General features: G+C 42.2%; 1 protein-coding gene across 1 annotated transcript in view; it reads right to left on the reverse strand.

The window, feature by feature from the left end:
* LOC306964221 (BMP/retinoic acid-inducible neural-specific protein 3-like) overlaps positions 1-27832 on the reverse strand; it is a 250323-nt gene that overhangs the window by 51164 nt on the left and 171327 nt on the right. Inside the window, exons 5-6 of the mRNA XM_079558190.1 lie at positions 9933-10038; positions 6907-7143 (exon numbers count right to left, since the gene is read on the reverse strand). Coding sequence (XP_079414316.1) covers positions 6907-7143; positions 9933-10038 — 343 coding nt within the window. The remainder of the gene's footprint in view (positions 1-6906; positions 7144-9932; positions 10039-27832) is intronic.

Consider the following 27832-nt stretch of genomic DNA (forward strand, 5'->3'; position numbering starts at 1 on the left):
ACTTGCATCTAGCCCCTTTAACAAATGCTGAATTATGAATATAGTTTTCAACTAAATAAAGATACAAAGACATAGAGGGGAGCAAAGTGGTTCAACAGCCCATAAATACATAAATAACGGCAAACACTAACATCGTAGCTAACGCTAGTTAGTGCTAACTACGACTGCCGTTTCTTTTTTCTTCTACTGAACAATCTGCTGTGAATAAATATCCAAATAGACCCGATTTAGACTTGACTTCATTTGTATGTGATAAATAAGTTTATATTTCGCCAGAAAAGAGTGTTTCCCAAAGGCCACGCCCCCTTCTACGGCGCGATGCCATCTGTAGCTATTCACGCTCTCTGTTCAAAACGCATACGGATACACATATAGCCTTCTGTCCGTGATTCTGTCTGTGATCTGTCAGACGCTTTGTTTATCCAGCGTCATAGCAACAGAGCAGTACATGAGCTAACTGCTATGTGTGCAGTAGCGCCCCCAGCAAACGGCTGAACTTCATTTGCAAAGTCAATGCTCACATTAATAGAGCGTCTTTTCACTTGCTTTGGGCACTCAAAGCGCTTTACATCGAGGAACCAGTCGCCCATTCATGCTCTCAGTCAAACACCAGAGTATGCAGAGCTTTAGATGCCACCGTCCCGCTCTGTGATCTGCAAACTTATTTCCTTTGAGCTTTTTCATAGGTTTTACATTTATTCCCATTATTCTTCACTCTCTGATAAATTAATGGAAATCCTTGCTGACAGGAAGCACTAACACTAACAGGAAGTGCTTACACTATAAAACTGGGCGGGGCTGAATAAGGTGAATAATCAGGCCATTTTCTACAAGCGGGAAAGAAATGGTTTCTTCTACGAAAAACAACAAAATGACCAACGTTGCTTTGCTCTTCCTCCGTTGCACTTTCTCAGTATCTCAGATCCTTTTGCCCTGAAATTCTCAGTAAGTTTTAAATGACACCTTTACTGCAAACTCTGCAAACTGCCTGGCCGTATTTTGGGAGGATTCGAGTTTGGTCCCGGTGACGCCTCGGGACTCTGAGTTTTTTTTTTTTTGTGTGTGGCCTTTTCTAAATGAGCCATAACGGTCACTTTAATGTGGGTCAGAACTTAATCATCAGGAGCTTTACCGAGACCTAATAAAATGCGAGGTTAACAAATAAAGCGGCTTCATAAATTACTTTCCCTCTGTCGTTGTGCGCCGGCGGTTTGTCCGGTCTCATAAAAGGCCACTGACCGACTGCTCCCTCAGCGCAAACAAGCCTTTCAGTTTGCCTATTAAAGATCATATCAAGGCTTTTTATGGGGGACTGTGTTGCGCTTTATCTAGGCTTTGCACTTATTCGATTTGCTATTCCATGTAGAGCTCGAATAAAGCAAGAATAACGTGTGTCGAGAAAAGAGAAAGAGTGAGAGGAAACAGCAGAGCAAACGATCTCCATCTCCCAAAGGCGCAAAGAGAAACTATTTGTAACGAGTAAAAAAGGAAAAAGATTATGGGCGGGACTGAAAACGATTACACTTTGTAACCCTATGAGGTCCACGAGGTCCACGAGGTCCACGAGGTCCACGAGGTCCACGAGGTCCACGAGGTCCATGAGGTCCATGAGGTTCATGCTCCCGCCATCTACGACATCGCCGACTTTTGGACATAACTTTGGAACAAAAGGCTAAACCAGGACTAAACTAGGACTAAACTAGGGTTAAACCAGGGCTAAACTAGGATGAAACTAGGACTAATCTAGGGCTAAACCAGGAATAAACTAGGGCTAAACTAGGACTAAACCAGGGTTAAACCAGGGCTAAACTAGGATGAAACTAGAACTAAACTAGGGCTAAACCAGGACTAAACTAGGACTAAACTAGGGCTAAACTAGGACTAAACCAGGGCTAAACTAGGACTAAACTAGGGCTAAACTAGGACTAAACCAGGGTTAAACCAGGGCTAAACTAGGACTAAACTAGGGTTAAACCAGGGCTAAACTAGGATGAAACTAGAACTAAACTAGGGCTAAACCAGGACTAAACTAGGACTAAACTAGGGCTAAACTAGGACTAAACCAGGGCTAAACTAGGACTAAACTAGGACTAAACTAGGGCTAAACTAGGACTAAACCAGGGTTAAACCAGGGCTAAACTAGGACTAAACTAGGGTTAAACCAGGGCTAAACTAGGATGAAACTAGAACTAAACTAGGGCTAAACCAGGACTAAACTAGGACTAAACTAGGGCTAAACTAGGACTAAACCAGGGCTAAACTAGGACTAAACTAGGACTAAACTAGGGCTAAACTAGGACTAAACCAGGGTTAAACCAGGGCTAAACTAGGACTAAACTAGGGTTAAACCAGGGCTAAACTAGGATGAAACTAGAACTAAACTAGGGCTAAACCAGGACTAAACTAGGACTAAACTAGGGCTAAACTAGGACTAAACCAGGGCTAAACTAGGACTAAACTAGGGCTAAACTAGGACTAAACCAGGGCTAAACTAAGACTAAACCAGGGCTAAACTAGGGCTACACCAGGACTAAACCATGTTAAACTAGGACTAAATCAGGACTAAACTAGGACTAAACTAGGACTAAACTAGGGCTAAACTAGGGCTAAACTAGGGTTAAACCGGTGCTAAACTAGGGTTAAACCAGGGCTAAACCAGGGCTAAACTAGGACTAAACTAGGACTAAACTAGGGCTAAACCAGGACTAAACTAGGACTAAACCAGAGCTAAACCATGGCTAAACTAGGGCTTAACCAGGACCAAACTAGGGCTAAACTAAGAATAAACTAGGGCTTAACCAGGGCTAAACTAGGGCTAAACCAGGACCAAACTAGGGCTAAACCAGGACCAAACTAGGGCTTAACCAGGACAAAACCAGGGCTAAACTAGGGCTTAACCAGGACTAAACTAGGGCTTAACCAGGACTAAACTAGGGCTAAACTACTGCGAAACCAGGACTAAAGTAGGGCTAAAACCAGGGTGCGCAACCATTAAGGTCCGGAAAAATGGAGTAGCTCAGAGTAGCTTTAAAGAGACTATACAGAGTTTAAAAATGTTAAAACGAAGTATTTTCTTCCCTCTACATGTTCCTCCATGTCCAAATGTGTAGAATGAGCTCAGAGCTGTTCACCACAACTGCCTCTAAAATCCTGCACTGTCGCTCAAAAAGTTGTTACTTTGGGTCTGAAGTGCCGTCATGCACAAGCTTAATATAGAAGCTGCAGTTACACATATGACCTGGGGTGGCAGTAGTGAGCATAAAATGACCAACTTGCATCTAGCCTCTTTAACTGTGTGAATAAACAAGTTTGACTTTAAAACAACGTCTGCAGGAAAAAGAAAACTGAAAAAAATGTTGTGCTGCTAAAGTAAAGTCGGACTCATTTTAAGATAATATTTTTAATCACACTAAACCCTATGTAATGAATCAAAAACAGTCCTGGCTCTAGTAAATGAGAAGTGGAGGCTCCTCTAATAAGACTGACTGATTTAATCATTATTAAATAAACTAAGCTTATCCAAAAAGTGTCTAAAAGGATTGGTAAAGCAAGAATGCCATTGGGGTGAAGACACTTCAGAAAAGGCTTTATCCACGTCTGTTTAAAAATCTGCCATGATAACTGCTACATTTAATGAATGATGTTTGTTCTTTTATCGTGGACGTCTCGTTTCAAGTGTCGTTTTTGTGCCTGGAAGCCGACTGTGATTCCTCCCACTCCAGCTCGAGTCGGGCCGGGCGGCCGGTCAATAAGAGCCGAGTGAACGAGAGGGATTCTGCATCGACGTGTTGAGAGCAGCAGCCTGTGCGTCATAAACGCCACATACTGGAAGAGACATGAGTTCATAGCTCGTCTGGAAAATCCAATACGCCGCGTGGGTATATGTGATTAGTAAAATATAGTGAGTATAGTGAATATAGTGAGTATAGTGAATATAGTAAAAAATAGTGCGGGGGGCGTGCGTTTCCTTTGCAGGAAACAATTTGTAGTAAACATAACGGCTGCATGAAAACACGGACAAGCCGACACTGAATATGCTTCCAAAGAGTGTGGCCATGTTTAACACTACGACAATGAGGCTGTAAACCAGGACTAAACCAGGGCTAAACCAGTACTAAACCAGGGCTAAACCACGACTAAACCAGGGATAAACTAGGACGAAACTAGGGCTAAACCAGGACTAAACCAGGACTAAACTATGGCTAAACCAGGACTAAACCAGGGCTAAACCAAGACTAAACCAGGGCTAAACTAGGACTAAGCCAGGACTAAACAAGGGCTAAACAAGGACTAACCCAGGGCTAAACTAGGACGAAACTAGGGCTAAACCAGGGCTAAACCAGGACTAAACCAGGGCTAAACCAGGACTAAACCAGGACTAACCAGGACTAGACTAGGGCTAAGATAGGGCTAGACTAGGACGAAACTAGGGCTAAACTAGGACTAACCCAGGGCTAAACTAGGACAAAACTAGGGCTAAACCAGGGCCAAACCAGGACTAAACCAGGACTAGACTAGGACTAAACTAGGACTAACCCAGGACGAAACTAGGACGAAACTAGGGCTAAACCAGGTCGAGCCTGTAAAACCCATCACTGAACTTGTTTTGAACTACAGTATTATCGCTCTAACTGTGATAATTCCAGTCAATTCGTTAGCATGCCATTTCCAAAAATGGAGGCTTGTCTCTTGCTTTTATCATATTTCGGAAAACATACAAGATTTCTAAAAGTGCAGTTTTAGTCGAGACATTATTATACATAAAAACTCCACTCTAGAATGATCTAAAAGATGATGGAAGACACCAAACTAACACGCCAAGTTTAGTCTCTAGTTTAGCCAAAACTGTTGATTTAAAACACTTTAAATAGATCTCGCAAATGTACACTTTAACGCTCCAATTACAGCCATTAGCCACCATTTGCTCACAGTTCACTCTCATTTTCTTTGTCTCCTTTAATGGCACTTTCCGCATTGAGCTGTAATTTGCAATCAGCGCCTGGGTCAACTTCATTGTACCTGCGGCGGATGAACACTTAGCCGACTCTGGGAGGCTGTGATTGGCTCACGTCCAGGAGCTTTCGATTCTACGCTTGTCCTGCTCTGGTCCAGGCCAGTCCTGGTTCTAGTCTTTGTTTATGGATGGGATTTGAATGACCTTTTCACCACTCAACAGCGAGAACATTGTGTTGAGAATGTTATGACAATGGTCTGTGCATATATGTCATCACTTCAGCCCATGTCGACCTGTCAAGCTGGGTTTGCTATGTTGAGAAGGGTGTTGTTTTCGTCAACGAAGACTGTGACGAAATAATTGAGTTGATTCACCTTTTTAATGATGAAAAAGGCCTTTACATTGTCGCATGGCTATTTGAATAAAACATTGCCTGCACGTTTGTCTCCAGCTTGTGCACTGACTGGAAAACACACTCGCTACACGAGACACAGAGCGGCACCGTCAGGTCACTCTCAGTCATGTGACTTTTGTAGTTATGAATTGTTAGGATTTTGAATACTGAAGTAGAATCATGCAGCTCTTCAACATATCTCTACTCCTCATATAAATGAAAGACAGCTGATGAACAGTGGCATTTTAATGTACAGTACCTGTAATCATTGCTCAAGAAGATAACAGTAAAAACACGGCCCCAGAGACACACGTTTATGTGAAGAAACCAGTGAGTCAGTGTTTAAACTGCTCAAGAGGTTAACATGCTACCGGTTAGCATTTAGCTTCAACAGCTCAGCTCCGACCTCTCCAAGAGAAAGCCCTGGATCACACTCCAGACATCTAGCCTTGGATACAACATGTGACAGAGGTCAAAGAAGGGCTGTTACTATAGTGTTCCCTCAGTGTTCATAGATGTGAGCCACACATGTGTTTATCGTGTTGAAGCAGTGTGCGATATACGGGGGAGTCTGGGGGGGTCCGGCCCCCCTGATTAACCCATCAGACCCCTGGGGAACGATCTTGAGGGCGATGGCAAACGTGGTAGACTAGAGCAAAGGTGCAGACACAAGCGCACTCTGCACTCTTGCCGGTGGTGTATGTGAGCTCGTAACATATGTACCGACTACACTCCCACAATTTAAGAGTAGAGTAATTTGCTGACGGTCCCTAAATCTGACCGGCCATTAGTCTAGCTTCCCCGTGGGTGTCTGTTGGCTTCACAGCTGCTGCAGCTCCCGCTCTGAATATCTGCCGAGGTGAAACAATTCGGACCCCCCCCGCCCCCCTCCCGTAGTATTTCCTCAGGTTCACAGATGCTAACCGGTAGCATGCTATCGTCTTGAGCAGCTTAAACACAGACTCAGACTGAGACTCTGTTGACATGACACACTGTAAAAATCACTGAGAAAGGTTTTCTGTCTCCTCTTTGATGTGTTGATTAAGTCTGAGGAGGGAAGCAGATCTTTAGTAAATCCTGCTGTAGCTCCACAGACAGAGATTTGCTGGTTATATCACATAAACGTGCATCTCTTGGGCCGCGTTTTAGCTGTTTTCTTCTTGAGCAATGATTATGAGTACATATAAATCCCACTGTCAATCAGTTGTGTTTCATTTTCATAGATATTGTTACATGTTGTAGTACTGCATAATTTTACTTTGGTATTCAAAAGGACGGCCAGAAGCTGCAATCAGCAGATGAGGAGAGCAGTAGTTCACAATAACACTTCTGCCTATTGTGGAGGAATCTTCATCATCCCAATTGCCATAATTGCCTTATTTTCAACCAAACAATTGTAGAGAAAAAAAATTGTAGTGAAACCAAGTCAAAACATCTGCATTTTGACAGTTCATGAACAGTCCTGAACGTTATGACACCATGTGATTGCACGTAATCGATAAAATCCTGGACAGACGACAGTTCCTGGCACAGACCCCGACTCCCCCCCCCCCCTCACCTGACTCCTCAAAGTCATGGTTGGCGAGCGTCCAGGCCTCTCGGATCTGCATCAGGCTGGTCTCCATCGCCCTCAGCTCCACCGCGGGGCAGTTACAGTGGGGGTAGTCGGCGGCGCACTGGCACCAGCAGTCGTTGTCCCGGCAAACCAACTGGCCCTCCTCGTTACAGCCGATGTAGCTCAGAGCCGCCTCCACGAACCTGCCCCGGAGGTACTCGGGCAGGACCGCCTGGAGCCCTGCGGCAAAGGCAAACAACGGGCCCGGAGAGGGGGGAGAGGGCAGAGGGAGGGGAGAGAGGGGAAATTTCAATTATTAAAAAGCAAAGAGGGCATGACAGCTAGTAACTATTGAGCATAATTAATGTAGAATTTCAGGAAGGACGGCTTAAGAAATGTGTTTTTGCATCATCATGAACTTCTGCAGTACAAAAAAAGACATTTAAGGCCTTCATTTTAATTTCCAATTCTGCTTCTTAATGCCCAGTGGGAACCATGTAATGTAAGAATGTCCTGATAAATTTGCAGATTTTGACCGATCTAAATATTTAACATCCACATTTTGTTCTACGTGCACCTTCTTAACACATCCCTACAGTGTCCGCAGAAGTTACCATGGAAACTGGACATTCTGTTCCTATATTCAGATGACATTGTATTATCAAAGTATAATTGTAACTGTTGGTGCTGCACAATAGGGGACAGGAGGCGGAGACAGACGGACTCAGGCTCTGACAATAGAGAGTATATGCGCAGGCTTTCTTTTCATTCTAAACGTAAACATTTTGCAAAGAAAAACAAATCAAATCTGAAAGTCATTTGGCTGCGGTTACGCTGCTGCCAGGGTGGAAAGTCATAACCCTGCATCATATCTCCTTCCACACAACACTGTCTAATAAATACTGACAACTGTAAGTGGAAATATCAACTTGATGACGATTAATGTTGTGGTGCAACTAGCAACCCTACTTTTGATTTCAAGAGTGAGGTGAATGTAATGTTGACTTGGCTCATGTCCTCTACACATGCTCAAAAATCCATACTGGGTTAATGTGTTGGAATGAATGAAGCAAATCTGTGGTCAAAATAATAATTTCGAACAACTACACGCCATGCTTGGTATACAGCGGAAAGGTTTAAAAAAAAAGAAGAAAATAATCATATCTTCTGGGTGTTGAGACTTACTTCTATTAAACAAATAAAAAAACAATCTAGTTTAGATAAATGGCTTGAGGCTGTAGAAAACTTGCATGAAAATGAAATTATAAGGCATTAGCATATGCTAACCAAATTGCTTGGTTTTTGAATAAACCAAAACCAAGCATGGACTTGGACCTGTATAATTATGAAGCATAGATGTAATTTCTGTGGCATGAGATGCAGTAAAATGGCTATTTGTCTGTCTGTATGTAAACATGTCTGTATGTCTGTACGTATGTGTATGTGTATGTATGTATGTATGTGTATATGTCGATGTATGTATATATGTCTATGTATGTACATGTGTATGTGTATATGTATGTATGTATGTATGTATATGTATATATGTCTATGTATGTATATGTATGTACGTGTGTATGTATACGTGTATATTTCCTTTTGGTAACACTTTATTTTACACGACCCTTGATGCATTGTACCTGCCACATTTAATACAATGTAATGTACTCTGTAACAATGTGTAATAATGTGTACCTATGTACCTCCATAGTGCAAATACGCATTACTCTTTGTTTATGTACAAGGTGTAGGTACAAGTTATTACACGTGGGTACAGAGCAGATTACATTATACTAAATTTAGTGTGGTTCAATGCATCAAGATAGTGTAAAATAAAGTGTTACCTTCCTTTTATTTATTTATTTTATTTTTATATTTCATTTTTATTTATTTTATTCACTAGATGTACAAAAAAAAAAAAATACTGTCATCTCTGACATGTCAGTTGTATGATCGCAACATAAACAATGACACAAAGGAAAAAAATAAAGAAAAAGATCTGAAAACATGCTTATTATAATTATTGTCCTGAAAGGTTTTGGTTGCTGGGTTTTCACTAGTGTTACTTTAATTTTACATGTATATAATGTATATGTATGATGTATATACATTTGTATATTGTTTGTTTTTCAGCACTTTGTACAGCACTTTGTGATTTTATCTGTGAAAAGAGCTTTGTAAATATACTTTACTTACTGAAGAATTCCACACGTGTCAGGATATAAACAACACATCATGGCCACTGAGCAAAGGGTTCGTCTGCCCCGAGTGTGGAGTGAATGAATAATGACGACAAATACTTGTAAATACAAGTGTAAGCTGTTGTTATTATTTTTCTGTCCTGTCAGGCTTTGGACCAAATCAGGACTATTTTAAAATCACAGTGCACATTATTATTATTATTCGCTTATTGAAAAATGTTTTCTCAGTAGTATTTCCAATTTTAAATATGGCCCGTGACCTGCTGTGGTCACTGTATTTCGGACCACGACCCAAAATTAATCTGACACCCCTGTTTTAGAACAATCGTGTTGGTCTTTATCACAATGAAGTTGATGTTATAATTAAAATGAACTTTTAGTGTTTGTATAAAGACTTTAAATATCCAGAAACCATGGTTAGTATTTGACATTATTTAAAAAGGGGTCGTAAATGTTCATTCCCCCGTTCTCCCATATCATACTATGTCCATCCTGTTATTACAATGACTCCCCTGTTATAACTGTGCTGTTTGACACTTAAAAGAAAAGAAAACTTTACTGTCCCCATCACACACCATATGCTCAGAATGGCTTCAAAGTTTTATGCTGAAAGGTGTTCTCCTCAATTGGTCTCACTCACTTTAGTGCTCTACAAGCAGCCAGCGCAGGATATATAAATAAGTGAAAATGAAAGGAGAAAAAAAAAAGAGTGATTGAAGCTTAATTTGTGTCGACATCCTCACGCCGCGGCGGTGAGCCTCGCCAGAGAAATGTAGCTGTTGACAATTCCATCAGAAATTGGTGCGGGTTCAATTATGGATGGCCAACCTTGCAAATGAATCTTGTTCTCCGGGCTCTGGACCAAAACGGAGCTGACAGAATCCAGGTTGTCATAGTTACTGCATCCGAGAGGGCCCGTCCGCGTCTCGGTCACCTATGGGGAGGGGGAAAAAAACAAGAAAAAAGATGTTTTACACAGTGTTCATTATACGAGATGGTAGTGAGACGAGTACGCGGCCTGGATTTGAAATTGTGAAGGTAAAGAAGAGAAAAGAGAATAGGCTTGAGGATCTAGAAGGGGCGAACAGCGGGACTGGGGAGCTGTTGGAGAGCAAGCTTCAAACATGTTGGATTTCAAACTGTTTAAAGGGGCTGGATGCAATTTCGCCATTTTATACTCACTACTGCCACCTCAGGTCATACGTGTAACTGCACCTTCTATATTAAGCTCGTGCATCGTGAACAGGTCTGGGCTCATTCTACACATTAGGACATTGTTGGAACATGTAGGGGGAGGCACTTTTTCCATTTCCGGGTCATGGGGGCAGCTGTTGGCGCTGCCCTCGTCACATTGCACCAGCTCCTTATGGCTCCTCCTGCAGGTGGTGGGTCCACAGAAGGTCGGCCTCACGATTCTAACCGGGCCTGTTGGTCTCTCATAAGGGGCTTCTGAAGTGCTCTTTGTCTGACCTGTCACCTATGGGACCTGTTTGCCCTGGGAGACCCTACCAGGGGCACGAAGCCCCCGACAACAGAGCTCCAGGATCATTCGGCCGCTCAAACCCCTCCACCACGTTAAGGTGGCGGTTCCAGGAGGGGAACCATAGACATATTATTAATAGACCGTCATTCCTCACTCCTCCCTGTTTTCCACAATGACCACGCTCGTGGTGGATTTACAGACTCCTCCTCCCCAGCTCTGACGGAGCATGTTCCTACAAAGGGCAAAAGGGCGGGATCTTCACTGTAGACTCCGCCCTTGTGTGACATGTAGTTCGGTCGTGCAGTTCTAATGCTAACAGTCCGGCCCTCATTGGCATACGAGATTTCTGTAAAACAGCCTCTATATCACATGTGTCAAGGCCCAATGTGGCCCTTTGAGGTGCATTCCTGTGCAGAGTTATGGATTTTTTACGAAAAATAACCAGTTCCCAGAATTCCACACGTGTCCAGCAGAGGGCACTGACATAATAAGAGATCAGGACATAAACAGCATATTATTAGTAACTTACTGCCATCGAGTGTGGAGTGAATGAATAATGGCGTCATGTAGCACTTTGTGACTCAGGCTGATGAAGCACAGTAAGTGTAAGCCATTATTTATGAGGCCACAGTTCTTTACAATATATGCACCCCCGACCCGCTGTGGGGGCTCCATTTCGACTTCGACTCCCCTGCTCTATATGGAGGTACCACAGCAATGGCGGCCCCGAGCGTCGTCGTGGTGAATCTCTGCCACAACGTGTCAGACGAGGAGGCGTGGCCAAGCAAGGAGGAAGGAGATCTGTTATGGACAGCCTTGCCGTGGGTGGAAAAAACTGTCCATCCTGTTTTCACCGTAAAATGGGCCACTCGTGTCTTATTCATTGATCAAAATCACTACTTCGACACAATCTCAAATCCAAAGCTCCGAGAGCTGTTTTGGAGAAAGGGGCGGTTTCTCATTATCGCAGGAGCACATGAGCTCATTACACCAGCATAAAAACATGGACAATTCCAGCCGCACCGTATGTCCACGGGTTTTGGGCAGTTTTTCAGATATTTTTGGGCAGGTTTAGCTGCCGAAACCTGGCAACCCTGATGCAGACATTTCCAGAATGATTATGTTGGATCTCTGCAGTCATTTATGGCTAAAGGCCCTGGACGACGGAGAGCCTGCACAAACCTTTAAAAAGGACCAATATTATTATTATTATTATTATTATTATTATTTATTTATTGTTTGCCTTACAAGGACCGTGAGTTATACGAGTAGCAAGTAGAACATGACCAAACTTACTTTTTGACAATTTTTTGAAAATATTTTTATTGTCAAATGTGCAGATCTTCCACCCATTATTGTTCTGTTTTCTGGTTCTAGACAACACATATTTTCGTACAGATATCGGATAAAGCATCGTTCAGATATTGAACGGAACCCAGCCCTGTACATGACCTAATAAGCGGATTCGGCATCTTACAGAGCGCAAAGCATGCTGGTCCAGGTTAAAGGTCAGGCCTACCCAGATCGTATCCCAAACTGTAAACTTGACCGAGTGTGACACAGAAATTTTATATTTTGAGCATTGAAAATCAATGCTTTCAAATAATTTTGTAAGAAATGGGGACACTGTGTTACTGGGAAGAGAAAATGAAGTCGTGGCCCTTTGCTAAACCAATAAATAAATAGAAAACAGTTGTTGTATTAAGTGAATAGACGTATTGGTTACAAATAGCATTATTAGTTCGCTGTATGTCAAACTTGCTAATGCTAAATCATTATAAAAATGTGTAAAGTTGTGCTTCCCAAAACTGCAGAAGTCCATCCAGAATTTCTTGGGGTTAGAACATGTCCAAAAAAATGTTGTATTGTCTCTGGATGATCTCCACAAAAAGAGCAGTTCACAACAATGTCCCTTTTATGATAATATTTATGGATGATATTTATGGATGATTTTGTACGAAACCTCTTTTACTTTGTTATCAGAAATTTGTTGGGAAGTGTCCATACATTTTTCCATGAATTATTACCTACAAATTGGGTCCAATATGATAAAATATGGGGAGTAGATACAAGCTCTTTCTGGAATAAAGCACGGATATTCTTATTACAATTTTTGTGATGTGTAAAACATAGTTTTCCTCTTTGAGAATTTGGTGCATTGGGGAGAGAAACAGATGCTTGTAAATGCAAATATGCACTTACACTATACTATACAGCGTGATAACTCCAGCAGGGATTGCATCGGAAAAAAACTGATAAGTGGTTAAAAATTCTGAGTAAGACATCAATTGCTCACTGCTGTTAAAAAGTTGAGCTGCCTGGATCTTTTCTTACAGTAGGAAATGTGATGAGTGCGTATTGTGGCTCCATATACAACGCTGTGAGCTTCCTTTATTGCACTCGTGAATGGAGCAACTCTTCCATAGACTGATTAAGCCCACGTGGACAGTCGCACTGCACTGGAGAATGAATGTGAACCTGCATATCGGCGTAAAGGTTTAAAAATGTTAAAATTATGCATTTTCCTCCCCCCACATGTTCCAGCCATGTCCTAATGTGTAGAATGAGCCCAGACCTGTTCACCACAACTGCCTCTAAAATCCTGCACTGTCACTCAGAAAGGCGTCACTTCGAAGTGCCGTCATGTACGAGCTTAATATAGAACCTGCAGTTACGCGTAAGGCCTGAGATGGCAGTAGTGAGCATAAAATCACAAACTTTTATCTAGCCTCTTTAAGCAACGTAATAGTCACTTAATAGCCAGTTGTTCTACTATGATTATGATTATTCAAGCTGTTTTGAACATTGTATTTTAAGTGTTTTTAATTATACTTGTGGATGTGAGGCGACCTTGAGTGTTTAGAAAGGCGCCTAGGAAATAAAATGCATTATTATTATTATTATTATGATGGTTTTAATGGGCTTTGTTGACACCGTGGGTTGGTGTGAACTTGGACCGGAACATTACCGCGCATGTGCTGATGCTGATTTGCCTTATTGGGTGTTTTATATGACAGTATTTTACACATTTTTACAGTATTCAAACAGGCATTTGACCTCTGAGTTGTGTAATAATATCATCTTCAAAATCATTCAAAAAATTCTGAGGGCCAGAGCTTCTATGCCGGAGGGCCGGATTTGGCCCTCGGTCCTGACGTTGCCTACCCCTGCCATAGACGATCAATAGATCAATAGATGTGCTAAAATGTCCACATATCATGATTTACAGTCCAAACACACACTCAGACTTCATTACACGGCAATGTCGACCCGCAAAAGGCCTCTGCTTTCAGAGGCCTTTTGCCTCTGAAAGCAGAGGCTTTCAGAGCCATTTTAACATTCCCCTCCCCTATTCTGCAGCAACTCTTTCTTTTAAATCATTGTCTTGGTGCAAAAACACAAAGCGGAGTCATGATGTGCCAGAAAATGGGCTCTCGAGTCAATGTCGGCAATTTAGCGGCGCACGCGGTGGACCTGAATACAGAACAATGGGCCAGAAATTTGTCTTCACAGGTGGCGGCGCTCCATTCATGACCGTCGGCCATTTTGTTCTCCTTTAAAACAGAAAGCACAATGAAACGTGAAAAAGAGAGAAAACGCGGGCTTGGTTTCAACTTGAGAATCGGAGAGAAAAGAGCGGCGGTGACACAGGCGGAGCGGCAGAAGTGGATACGGGATTTGAAATGACGGGAGAAACCTTTTTGGTGCGGATTGGGTTGTTTGCTGTGGGTTTATGAGAGAACAAGAGCGAGACGGTGAGACTGAGCTCAGATACTTTGTATTACTGCGTTGTATTGAAGAGGGAGAATTTACAGCTTGGAAATAATAATAGGTACTGCTTAACATTTTATACATTCTATTTAACATTACATTATCATTACATGCTGGACCAATACATTAGTCTAGCAGTTACTCTCAGTGCTTAATGTGTAATTAATATTTTCAGGAACACTTTTGGTCTGATGTGATGGATTGGGGGAACAGGCCAAAATATTTGCCGGAACACTCTCATTAGACACCATTATATCAGATACATTTTTTGCAGGATCCTCCGAAATATTTCCTGGATCCTTTACCCTGAAAAAAATTTAATTGGGGGAATGCGTTCCCCCCGCTGCTCCTTCACGCCGAAAGGATCCAGCTGAGGTGCCTAGGGCATCTGTTCCGGATGCCTCCTGGTCGCCTCCCTCGGGAGGTGTTCCAGGCATGTCCTATTGGGACAAGGCCTCGTGGAAGGCCCAGGACACGCTGGTGGGACTATGTCTCTGTGACCTGGTGTCGCCTCGGGGTCCCCCCAGAACAGCTGGAGGAGGTGTGCCTGGATCGGGAAGTCTGGGCATCTTTGTTGAGACTGATGCCCCGGATAAAGTGGAAGAAAATGGATGGATGGCATTTTGTTCTTACAGCTCTTGGCCTTGAGAAGTATGAATGAGCCTTTAATCTTAAAAGATTTTGTGAAGAATGGAGGATCCACACGACTGGATTTAGTGCGATTATAAAACAACATTGGGTTCACAACAAAATGACTGAACATCGTAAAAGGCGACTCACTACACCAGTCTGTCAAACAGTGCACCTCCTCTCTCCTGTGCGAGGAGTAAAACTGACCCCAGATCAGCAAAGACAGGCTTCTGTTTGTGAGCGTGGGAAACATATGTGTCTGGAATGGTCAACAGTGTCACGTGATCACGGTCAGCACAAGCACATTTCAGTGCTGCAGGTTCGATTCCTGAACTCGTTTACAGTTTTCTCTCAAATGGTACTAAAAGTCGGCGACACGAAGAAGCGGGACGTAAGGAGGTGGACATCAGTCCCGGGACGGAGGACACAGCGGAGTAGTAGTGGAATAGAGTCTGACTCCAAACTCAGTAAGTGCCGCTAAACTCTGTCTGTGGTTGAAATGTAGCAGGAAAAGGAGGTTCTTGTGAACTTTTGGTGATCTGTGATCTGTGTGGGCCTGTTTGTGCCGCTGTTATGACAGAGAAATGAAAAGGGAGGTGTTTTTCTGTGTGTATTTTCTGTGTCACTTTTGGGACACTTCTCCTGTGCGTCCAAAATTGGGCTTAAACATCAAACATGATTTTCTGCAAAAGATTTTGTCTCGTCGTTCGGCCGCCCACTTTACACGATTCAGATCAGTCCAGTTGTGACCCCCCCCCCCCCACACTACAAGACACGACACTCTGTCTCGGGAAGAATCACCAAGACTGAGAAATGCAGCAAAGTCTGGCAAGAAAATCATGTAGTGCTGAGCTTCAGAGAGCAGAGAGATCACAGTCCCTTCGGTTTGTTGTTGAGAATCTGTGTCCATGTTACAGACGTCAGAAAATGTTGTGTCGATCTCACACTGACGCACAGTACAGGCGTGTGATTATCTGAGACACTCTAAAGTACTAAAAATAGGGTGGACAGTCGCCGAGGTGATAAAGCCTCTTTCCACTGTTCCAAAGGTTAAAACCATGCCTTAAAGCAGGGGTCGGCAAGTTTGCATTGTGGAGGCCGATTTTCATCATTCCCCAAACACCCAAGGGCCGAACCTCAACATTGTAGCCTAAAGTAAAGAACTATTTTCTGCAAATGCCAATGTTTTACATCAGTGGTTCTCAGGTGGCAGGGCTTTGGGACCCACCATTACCAACAAGCTTTCCATACAAGTTTTTGTTGAACAAGCAGTAGATTTCTCATTAAGACAGAAATTATGATCAAAAAAACCCAATAACATTCACTTAATCAGACACAGTTAGTGTTTCCATGCAGTTTCAGATGGAAAATATTGACTTAAAGTTCCTTATAGACTCGCGACCCACTGAAAATTGGTTCCGTGACCCACTTTTTGGTCCCGACCCACCAGTAGAGAATCACTGTTTAACTTTATATTTGACCAAGCGGGACATTTTTTAAAATACTGACACTTTTTCTTGCATTCTTTGACTACTTTAACAGGTATTTGATCTCTTATTTGCATAATAATATTTCTCCAAATCATTTTAGGGGCCAGAGGTTCTGTGCTGGATTTGGCCCCTGGGCCTGACGTTGCCTACCCCTGCCTTACAACAAGCTCAGGCCTGAAATAACTGGAGGTGGTCAGAGGCTTGGCACTGATTGGCAGCACTAAATGTGTCCACTCTCCAGCGCTTCGAGCAACTCATCAAGTGCAACACGAGCACAAGCCATTATCATGTGTGATTGTCGAACGCCAAACAAAGAGACCGACTTATCGAGCACTTCTCTCTCTGTTCCAATCCTCACTGTTAGATAAACTTTTGTTCTCTAGCAACTTCTATAAATCTGCTTCAATCGAGATACCGCGGCCATGTTGCATTTTCTATGAACGCTACATTTGGGAGGATTCTTACACACACACAGAATCTCCAGCTCTGTAGCTACACAAGCTGGTTTCTGATGGAACCCAACATTCTGAATCATATATTTGTGAATATTAAATCTCAAATTAAATAATCCGTATAATAATGTTTGATATAAAAAGTTAATTATGTTTAAAAAAAAAAAAAAATTTTGATATTAATCCGTATTTGACATTTCTGTGACCCAGCGGATGCTTGGCTGGTTAGCATAGCGCCTTTTCTTATCCCGATGGCCTGTAGGACGCTCCAGGATCAATTGTTTTTCAGGTTTTCACTGCTGATTGAACCGTATCCATTAGGGATGCACCGATACCAGTTTCGGGTGTCGGGCCGATACCACATGCTTGTACTCATACTGAGGAAAGAAAATAGCAACAAACTGGAGAATTGTTTAGTGGAAATACAATAATCCACATAGAGCTGACTTTATTACAGACTGCGCTCTCTAAATCAGAGTCTGTGCTGGATTTAACCAGAGCTAAATGTTGTTAGTGCTGCAGACAGGCTAACGTTGCTAACTCGCGGCTAGCAGTTTTGGCCATTCTGACGCCGTTGTATGCCCATGGGTTTATTCATCTGAAAAACTAACCCAGCGACTAAAAAGTCCTCCGAAAATCCAAATTAAAGAGATACAGCATGTTTATATTGAGCAAATATGAGCTGCAGCAAAACAGTGAAAACGCTGTAGCTACTCGCTAAGTTGCTACAAAATCCACGAGAAAATCCACACGGAGCTGAAGTAAAGACGAAAAGAGACCATTTATGTAACCATCTTAATACCATTGTTAAATAAAAATACATAAATGAATAAAGCACTGGCATTGGGGAGCTTTTGGACATGGGCTTTTCTGTCTATGATGGACAGTGCAATAAAAATAAAAAAAAATATTGAATTAAAATAAAATAAATAAATAAATAAATGGCTTCAGCACAATTCTAATATAACCGCTCTTACATGTGTAGCCTACTTTACTTAAAGGAATAGGCCACCGTTTTTATATACTAAGATATGTTCTTACCTCACTTTAGTCGAGTTAATATATCCCCGTCTGGTCATTGTCTGCGCGCTCTGTCACGCAAACGGAGCACATACGCAGCCTCTCCCATATGTGACATAGCTCCGAAAAAGCTCACGATAGAAGCTACCAAGCTCTTCCACGTGTTCCCTATTTAAATAAAGTTACCTGAAGTGTTTTCATGCGAAGTATATTTACACAGAAATGTAACGTGTCGATTTTATAAGCAAATAAAAAGGGGGACTATATTGTGAGGCGTAATGATACGAGGAGTAAAACGTCCGCGCAGTAACTCCTAAAGGTTATTGACGGAAGTGAGCGGGGGAAGTCTTTAGGAGTTACTGCGCGGACGCTGTGCTCCTCGTATCATTACGCCTCACAATATAGTCCCCCTTTTTATTTGCTTATAAAATCGACACGTTACATTTCTGTGTAAATATACTTCGCATGAAAACACTTCACGTAACTTTATTTAAATAGGGAACACGTGGAAGAGCTTGGTAGCTTCTATCGTGAGCTTTTTCGGAGCTATGTCACATATGGGAGAGGCTGCGTATGTGCTCCGTTTGCGTGACAGAGCGCGCGGACAATGACCAGACGGGGATATATTAACTCGACTAAAGTGAGGTAAGAACATATCTTAGTATATAAAAACGGTGGCCTATTCCTTTAAGGAAATGTAAATGAGTAAATCTACTAATTACAAACCAATCTGCTGTGAAAAAAGTAAGAATGTTGAAGAAAATGCCTTGTACTCGTATCGGTATTCGGTATCGGCAAGTACTTAAATCAAAGTACTTGTACTCGTATCGGTTTTAGAAAAAGTGGTATCGGTGCATCCCTAGTATCCATGGCTACGTATACATTCCATTCCAAAAGCCTACCAGAAACCTGAAAACACCTGATATAAAATAGATCCTGAAGCATCAAAGGGGCCACTGGTATGGAAGTAAAAGTGCTAAGCTAACCCATACAACCACTGGGTCACTGAAAGGTCAAACACTAATATCAACTTTTTTTTACATAAAAAGTTGAATAGTGCACCTTTAACTAATTCCAGGAAACATGTAAATATAACAATAATAAATGACATATATCCTGCTTATTCAAATGCTGAAATGCTGATATTACAAATAGTCTTATTAATTTACAGCAAGCTGCGTACTAATGTGTTTCTGATAAAGTTAATTTACAATTAATGCTGCTGCCTATAAATAGAACTACGTACACACTGCATCAACGTTATTTATTCAACCTTTATTTAGATAAAGTTCTTTTTCTTCTTCTCTGGGTCATTAGTTTTGCCTTTGCCAGGGTTTCTGTGGGGCATCAAAAGTTATGCAATAACTTAATAAAAAACATTCAATTTGATTCAAACTGGCAATAAATCTATTTTTTTCATAATATCACAGATTTTAAGGAGTTTTAAAAGAAGATGTCCATGCCCAGTTTTTTTTAAATCACAAGACATGAGCATGTAACGTCTGATCGAATATTTATCCAGACCGTCCTCTTCCCTTTGCTCAGGTTAATGAAGTACTCACAGTAGTACTAGAGTGTCGCACAAAAGAACTGCCACAAACCAAGTCTTCCTCTGTTTGAACAACATCACGGCTGATCTGTCTATTTACATACTGACGAGAGTCATTTGCCCTGAGTACGGTCTGTAAGGCTCTCCTGAACCCACATGTTTGTTTGAATAGACGGCAAACAAACAGCGGCGTCCTTGATTGACTGATCTTGCATCTCCTTTTAAATTGAAACACCAAACACTAGAGTTCGACAATTCTTCGCACGTCTCTCCTTCCCCACTCCTCTTCAGCCTGTTTTACCCAGAGCTCAAGCCTGTGGCCAAAGGAAACAAAAACCAAGACAGAAATGCTCAAAATAACCTAAAAACCTACATGCACACTGTTTTTCAGTTGACAAAAGACAAATTATTGTACATTATGTTAGACCTGTAAACAAACCACCAATACTAACGATTAGTGAGCGTTCTAGGCAGAATAACCGACTTCTTAATGGCTAAAGATGTGGTTGTACCATGTGGTTTCAGAAGCTAATCCCTGTTATTCCAGTTTACAGTAAAGAGAGAGAGTTGTGATAGTTTAGTAATACTTTTTCCTTCAGAGTCTGACATGTTTTTAGTATTATGGCTGGTGCACACTGTGCAGGGCTCTAGACTGCGACCAAAATGCTCGCATATGCGACTATTTTTTAGAGACTGTGAGAGTAAAATAAATAAGTGGTAGCATCTGTGCGAGCAAAAAAAGAAAAAAACAGTTTAATACACTTTATGAGGAGTGCTACAAACAACGTTATAAACAGCGTGTGCAGAGCACTTCTCTGAGGCAGTTAAACACACAGACACACACACGCACACAAGCTTCTACTATTATTGAAGAAGTCAGCTGGTAGTTTAGGCTAAATGTTTTGTCCAGGCAAGTGTCCCGCTCTCCCTGTTTGTCCGAGGGATAAGTGAAATACAGACAGCAACAGAAGCCACATGACCCAACATGAATAAACCTTCTATTATTTTCTGCCAGTACGCACTTTCCAACAGTTTATTCCCCACAGAAGTATCTATTTTCACTTTTATGTTGCCTTATGTCGCAGCCGAGCGGCGAGCTCATGAGCGCAGGTCAGAGAGAAGCACGAGCTTGAGAGAAGCGAGAGCGAAGTGACTCGGGAGGAGGAGACAGGAGAAGAAAGAGTTTAGTGGTTTATGTTCCTGAGCTCACTCTGATCTCCTCGCGGCCAGAAGTACCTTGTATTATAGAGCAAACGTAAAGCTAACAGAGAGCTAACATAAAGCTAACAGAGAGCTAACATAAAGCTAACAGAGAGCTAACATAAAGCTAACAGAGAGCTAACGTAAAGCTAACAGAAAGCTAAGGCAAACGCACCTTATTCCACTCTATTATTAATATGAAAAACTCAATTTAAAAAAGTGTTAACATTATTTTAGTCATTATTAAGATCCATTATTAGTGCTTTTGAACGTGTTTAAAACTGTTCTTGTTATAATTCATTAGAATGGGGAATTTTGATATTGTGCCTCGAGTCTGTGCGACCAAATGAAAAAGTTGGTTTGCTCCAGAAAATAAAAGTTAGTCTGAAGCCCAGCACTGTGCATTTATTTTATTTTCATCTTATAAGATTTGTAGATGTCACATTACAGACGTGTGGATTGTAAAATGGTGAGCTCATTTCCACTGTGCGATGGATCAAAGAGAAAATCGTAGCGACGACCGATGCAAAGGTAAAAGAAACCCGGGCAACAAAGTAATGAGCACAACGTAAATGGAAATAAGCCGTTATTCTCACAAGCGGTTTTGTAAAACGTCTTTCAGATGGTACTGAATAGAAGTGCTGCCTGTAGGCTCGTTTAAACCCAGAAGTTTGTCTGAATAAACAGCAGAAAATGCCTTTCTCAATTTGTTCAGTCTGTAACATGTTCAAAACACTTGTTTGAAACTGCAAACTGGAGCAGACAGGCAATGTTCTTTTTAGTTACTGAAGAGAACAGAACAAATCAACGACTCATACATAATAAAAGGAAGATTTAGCTTTTGAAAACAATGAGCTGCATCAGACGGGCCGGTTTCAAACAGGCAACTTAAGCTTCAATCAGTGTTTTTAATGCAAATTTCACACCAGTCCAATTTGATACCGGAACAAATGTGTCCGTGCACATTTGATCTGTTTGAAATGTTGATTGTATGAAAATAAAAGCGGGAGGGGAAAGAACTATGTAAAAGGGCAGCCTGGAAACACACCAGCCTGAAAACACACCAGCCTGAAAACACACCAGCCTGAAAACACAACAGCCTGAAAACACAACAGCCTGAAAACACAACAGCCTGAAAACACAACCACCTGAAAACACAACAGCCTGAAAACACACCAGCCTGAAAACACAACAGCCTGAAAACACAACAGCCTGAATACACAACAGCCTGAAAACACAACAGCCTGAAAACACAACAGCCTGAAAACACAACCACCTGAAAACACAACCGCCTGAAAACACAACAGCCTGAAAACACAACAGCCTGAATACACAACAGCCTGAAAACACAACAGCCTGAAAACACAACAGCCTGAATACACAACAGCCTGAAAACACAACCACCTGAAAACACAACCGCCTGAAAACACAACAGCCTGAAAACACAACAGCCTGAATACACAACAGCCTGAAAACACAACAGCCTGAAAACACAACAGCCTGAATACACAACAGCCTGAAAACACAACAGCCTGAAAACACAACAGCCTGAAAACACAACCACCTGAAAACACAACCGCCTGAAAACACAACAGCCTGAAAACACAACAGCCTGAATACACAACAGCCTGAAAACACAACAGCCTGAAAACACACCGGCCTGAAAACACAACAACCTGAAAACACAACAGCCTGAAAACACAACAACCTGAAAACACAACAGTCTGAAAACACACCGGCCTGAAAACACAACAGTCTTAAAACACAACAGCCTGAAAACACCACAGCCTGAAAACACAACGGCCTGAAAACACAACCGCCTGAAAACACAACAGCCTGAAAACACAACGGCCTGAAAACACAACAACCTGAAAACACAACAGTCTGAAAACACAACAACCTGAAAACAGACTGGCCTGAAAACACAACAGCCTGAAAACACAACGGCCTGAAAACACAACAGCCTGAAAACACAACGGCCTGAAAACACAACGGCCTGAAAACACAACAGTCTGAAAACACAACGGCCTGAAAACACAACAACCTGAAAACACAACAGTCTGAAAACACAACAGCCTGAAAACACAACGGCCTGAAAACACAACAACCTGAAAACAGACTGGCCTGAAAACACAACAGCCTGAATACACAACAGCCTGAAAACACAACAACCTGAAAACACAACAGTCTGAAAACACAACAGCCTGAAAACACAACAGTCTGAAAACACAACAGTCTGAAAACACAACAGCCTGAAAACACAACAGCCTGAAAACACAACAACCTGAAAACACAACGGCCTGAAAACACAACAGCCTGAAAACACAACAACCTGAAAACACAACAGTCTGAAAACACACCGGCCTGAAAACACAACAGTCTGGAAACACAACAGCCTGAAAACACAACAGCCTGAAAACACAACGGCCTGAAAACACAACAACCTGAAAACACAACAGTCTGAAAACACAACAACCTGAAAACAGACTGGCCTGAAAACACAACAGCCTGAAAACACAACAGCCTGAAAACACAACGGCCTGAAAACACAACAGCCTGAAAACACAACAGCCTGAAAACACAACGGCCTGAAAACACAACAGTCTGAAAAAACAACAACCTGAAAACAGACTGGCCTGAAAACACAACAGCCTGAAAACACAACGGCCTGAAAACACAACAGTCTGAAAACACAACAACCTGAAAACAGACTGGCCTGAAAACACAACAGCCTGAAAACACAACAGCCTGAATACACAACAGCCTGAAAACACAACAACCTGAAAACACAACAGTCTGAAAACACAACAGCCTGAAAACACAACAGTCTGAAAACACAACAGTCTGAAAACACAACAGCCTGAAAACACAACAGCCTGAAAACACAACGGCCTGAAAACACAACGGCCTGAAAACACAACAGCCTGAAAACACAACAACCTGAAAACACAACAGTCTGAAAACACACCGGCCTGAAAACACAACAGTCTGGAAACACAACAGCCTGAAAACACAACAGCCTGAAAACACAACGGCCTGAAAACACAACAACCTGAAAACACAACAGTCTGAAAACACAACAACCTGAAAACAGACTGGCCTGAAAACACAACAGCCTGAAAACACAACAGCCTGAAAACACAACGGCCTGAAAACACAACAGCCTGAAAACACAACGGCCTGAAAACACAACGGCCTGAAAACACAACAGTCTGAAAAAACAACAACCTGAAAACAGACTGGCCTGAAAACACAACAGCCTGAAAACACAACGGCCTGAAAACACAACAGTCTGAAAACACAACAACCTGAAAACAGACTGGCCTGAAAACACAACAGCCTGAAAACACAACGGCCTGAAAACACAACAGCCTGAAAACACAACAGCCTGAAAATACAACAACCTGAAAACACAACAGTCTGAAAACACAACAGCCTGAAAACACAACAACCTGAAAACACAACAGTCTGAAAACACAACAGCCTGAAAACACAACAGTCTGAAAACACAACAGTCTGAAAACACAACAGCCTGAAAACACAACAGCCTGAAAACACAACGGCCTGAAAACACAACAGCCTGAAAACACAACAGCCTGAAAACACAACAACCTGAAAACACAACAGTCTGAAAACACAACAGCCTGAAAACACAACAGCCTGAAAACACAACAGCCTGAAAACACAACAGTCTGAAAACACAACAGTCTGAAAACACAACAGCCTGAAAACACAACAGCCTGAAAACACAACGGCCTGAAAACACAACGGACTGAAAACACAACAGCCTGAAAACACAACAACCTGAAAACACACTACATTATATACACTTTATGTCTTTGGAGCTTTTTCATCAAGAACTTGTGAAAAGTCACGATCTGGACATTTCATATATATTATTGTGTTTCTTTTCTCCTTGTTTTTCGTCTGAGGGGGCGTGGTGCATCGTAATTAGGCCCGAGCGCCATACATGGCGGTAAGGACTATTGTTTTTGCTTTTGCAGAAAAGCCCTCCCGGGGGCTTCAGCGGCCAACCGCGCGCTCCACGTACACGCCAGAAAAAAATGACCCACAACTTTTTTGTGCGCCTTAGCCAGAGCTTTCCAACGGTGTACAGCATGTGGTGGTAACGGCAACGCCTTAGGTTTTTTTGGCAAAAAACGATTATTTTTCTTTATTCCGCCTCTTAAAACTGCATTTTGACCCCCTGAACGTGCGCGAAAACTCAATTTAAAATCACCGAAAAATCCGGTCTGGTGAAAAATTTACGAAAATGTGAGTGTCCAATGTGGGACGTGCAAAATGGCACAACAGCGCCACCTGCAAAATTGAAAAAAATAATTTAGTGACGGAGAGCCTCCACCAACTTGGACACACACTCCCGCCTTTGGGCACAGACATGGTCCAGGTCGTGACCAGCAAAAAACATTATTATGACCCCGCCCCCTGACAAACAGGAAGTCCCCTATTTTGAGTGGAAAAATGAGGAAAAGTCAAATTGCCTCCACGCTGATGTCGCATTTGAACGAACTCCTCCGTGGGCGTTTGTCCGAATGACCTTCTGATCACTTCTAACTCATCTACACATGTTGGGGATCAAAAGTTATCCACGGATTTTTGCTACACTGTGTTCCAAATTATTATGCAAATGACATTTTTCTAAGATTTTCTAAATTGTCAACTCAAATGAGAGTCAGCATAATTTTTAAGTCTTTAACTGGTAGAGGATCATTTAAATGTGGTGGGAAAAAAATCCAATGTGGGACGTGCAAAATTGAAAAAAATAATTTAGTGACGGAGAGCCTCCACCAACTTGGACACACACACTCGCGCCTTTGGGCCTTAAGTGGGTTTTAAGTGGTTCTAAGTGGTCCCACCCATCCTCTGTGGAAATGGCCAGAGGTCTTAGCCAGGCAGCACGCTGGCCTCTCTAAGAGTTTTCTCTGAAATTCGTCATTTTTCCAAATGTCCTCCTTTATTCACAACGGCTACAGTTTTAGACTCGTACATGTTTATACTACCCCTCTGTCACAGAAAGATGCTCCAATTTTGATGTTTTTGACTCCAAAATCAACTTTTTCTAAAGTTTATAGTGACAGGAAGTTTATTTTACCCGTTTCCTGTCCGTCCCTCTGTGTGTTCCTCGTACTATTTCGCTCTCAACGAAATATTCTTTATATGGAGGGTGCTGCTGGGCTGGTGCACCCTCTCATCAAATCTTTGGGCGGTCAGAGGAATTTACCCTAATTAAAAAGAATGAAATATATTAATGCTTAAGCTGTAATTTCCGTTTTCTGCAAATAGACAAGTGCAGTCTTTCATAACATTAATGTTAAATTGGCTGCAGAATTCACTAAGCTTGTGAAGCTCCATTGGTAGAGTGCCGGGTTCCTATACGTTAGGTTGTTGGATCGATCCCAGCCATCACCTTTTTTTTTTTTTCTTTTGGTCTCGGTACTTTCTGGTCCCACCCTCATGAAAAATGGGGAAATGATCCCTCTCCTCCAGTGGGGTGCTGTGACCTAATTTTGGCCTGAGAATTGAGAGAACCCTCACCCTCATCAGGCCCATGTCTGTATGGAGTTATATCTCAGTAGTAGCAAGGTTGTCTTCAGTGAATGAGCTAGTCCTAACACAGCCTTCACACTTTTCTTATGCTTTCTCATTTTACATGGACCACTGTACACATTGTCTCAGCCTAAGACCATGAGTGCGGGTGTTTCATAAGATATTTTTTTGTTCGACTAATACATTGTCTGTGCCTGTATAGTGTCATGGGCAGAGCATTGGGTTTATAACCAAAAGGCCCCTGGATCAATTCTGAACTTCATAAGTTTTTGTTTTTTTCTTTCTTTCTTTCTTTTTTTGGCCCTTTCTGGGAAGAACATGATTTACCACCTATGGTCCCACCCTCATGAAAAATGGGGAAATGTTCCCTCTCCTCCAGTGGGGTGCTGTCCCCTAATTTCGGCCCAGAAATTTAGAGAAGCCTTGCCCTCATCAGGCCCATGTTTGCATGGACTTATATCTCAGTGGTAAAAGGTCGTCTTAGATGAAGGAGGTAGCTAGTCCTAACATTTCTAATGCACGGGGAGTTTCATAAGACATTCCTTTGTTCAGCTAGTGTTTTAACTGTGCCTGTATAGTGTCATAGGTAGAGCATTGGGTTCATAAACATGAGGCTGCTGGATCAATTCTGACCTGTACTATTGTTATATATTTTTTTTTTCCTCGGCACCTACTGGAAATTACATAATTCAGCACCTATGGTCCCACCCTCATGAAAAAAGTGGGAACAACGCTTACAGAATTTGCATAACTAAAGACATGGCAGGATAGTAGGGCAACTATTGAGGCAACACCAGGGACAATGTCGAAAACAATCTAGAAAATGGAAAGGGAAAATTGACCAAAAATGACCTCTCCTCAGGTGCTGGGACCTAATTTTGGAGTGTTATTCTAGAGAATAGTAACCCACATCAGGCCAATGACAGTATGTAGTTATAGCTCAGTGATAGTGTGCTGGTCTCTGATATAGGAGTTTGCCAGTTCAAACACTGCCATGACAATTTTCCAATTCTTTGTTTTTTCACATGATTCACATATTTTCGAGCCTGATAAAAGTACACAATGAGAACCAAGTAATGTGACACAATTGTGTATTCCCTTCCCCCTCTTCACTCGTGCAGCCCATTGCAGAGAGGTGTTCCATTTAAACACCCCTCTGGTTCGTTCCACATTACAGTAAAACGTCTTCCTACAACAAGTATGAAAAGTTTGATGCAACGTCTTTTTCTGATTCTCCTGTATCCGTTTGTTGTCTTTGATAGACTTACATTACTTATAGGCTTGTGTTACAAGCTTCATATCTGGAACAGCAGCTCAGGCTGAGGCAACAGTGGGCCGGCACCAAAGCTACTTGGGACAAGAGTGAGGCCGGTGTGTGACAAAAGCTCAGGCGAGAGTGGGATGGGTTAGCAGGCGTAAGAGAGTGGTTTGGGTGTGAGGCTGAGGCTAAAGCAGGTTTGGGTGACAGCGAACGTGGGCATTCGCAAGGGGGGAGGTCGCGATCAGAAGGGCTCGCATGGGACGACAGCGAGCAGGGGCGGTTGCAAGGGGGGGAATGCCAGGGG

The sequence above is a fragment of the Gobius niger genome (assembly GCF_951799975.1).
Source record: "Gobius niger genome assembly, chromosome: 6".
NCBI classification, from domain to species: domain Eukaryota; kingdom Metazoa; phylum Chordata; class Actinopteri; order Gobiiformes; family Gobiidae; genus Gobius; species Gobius niger.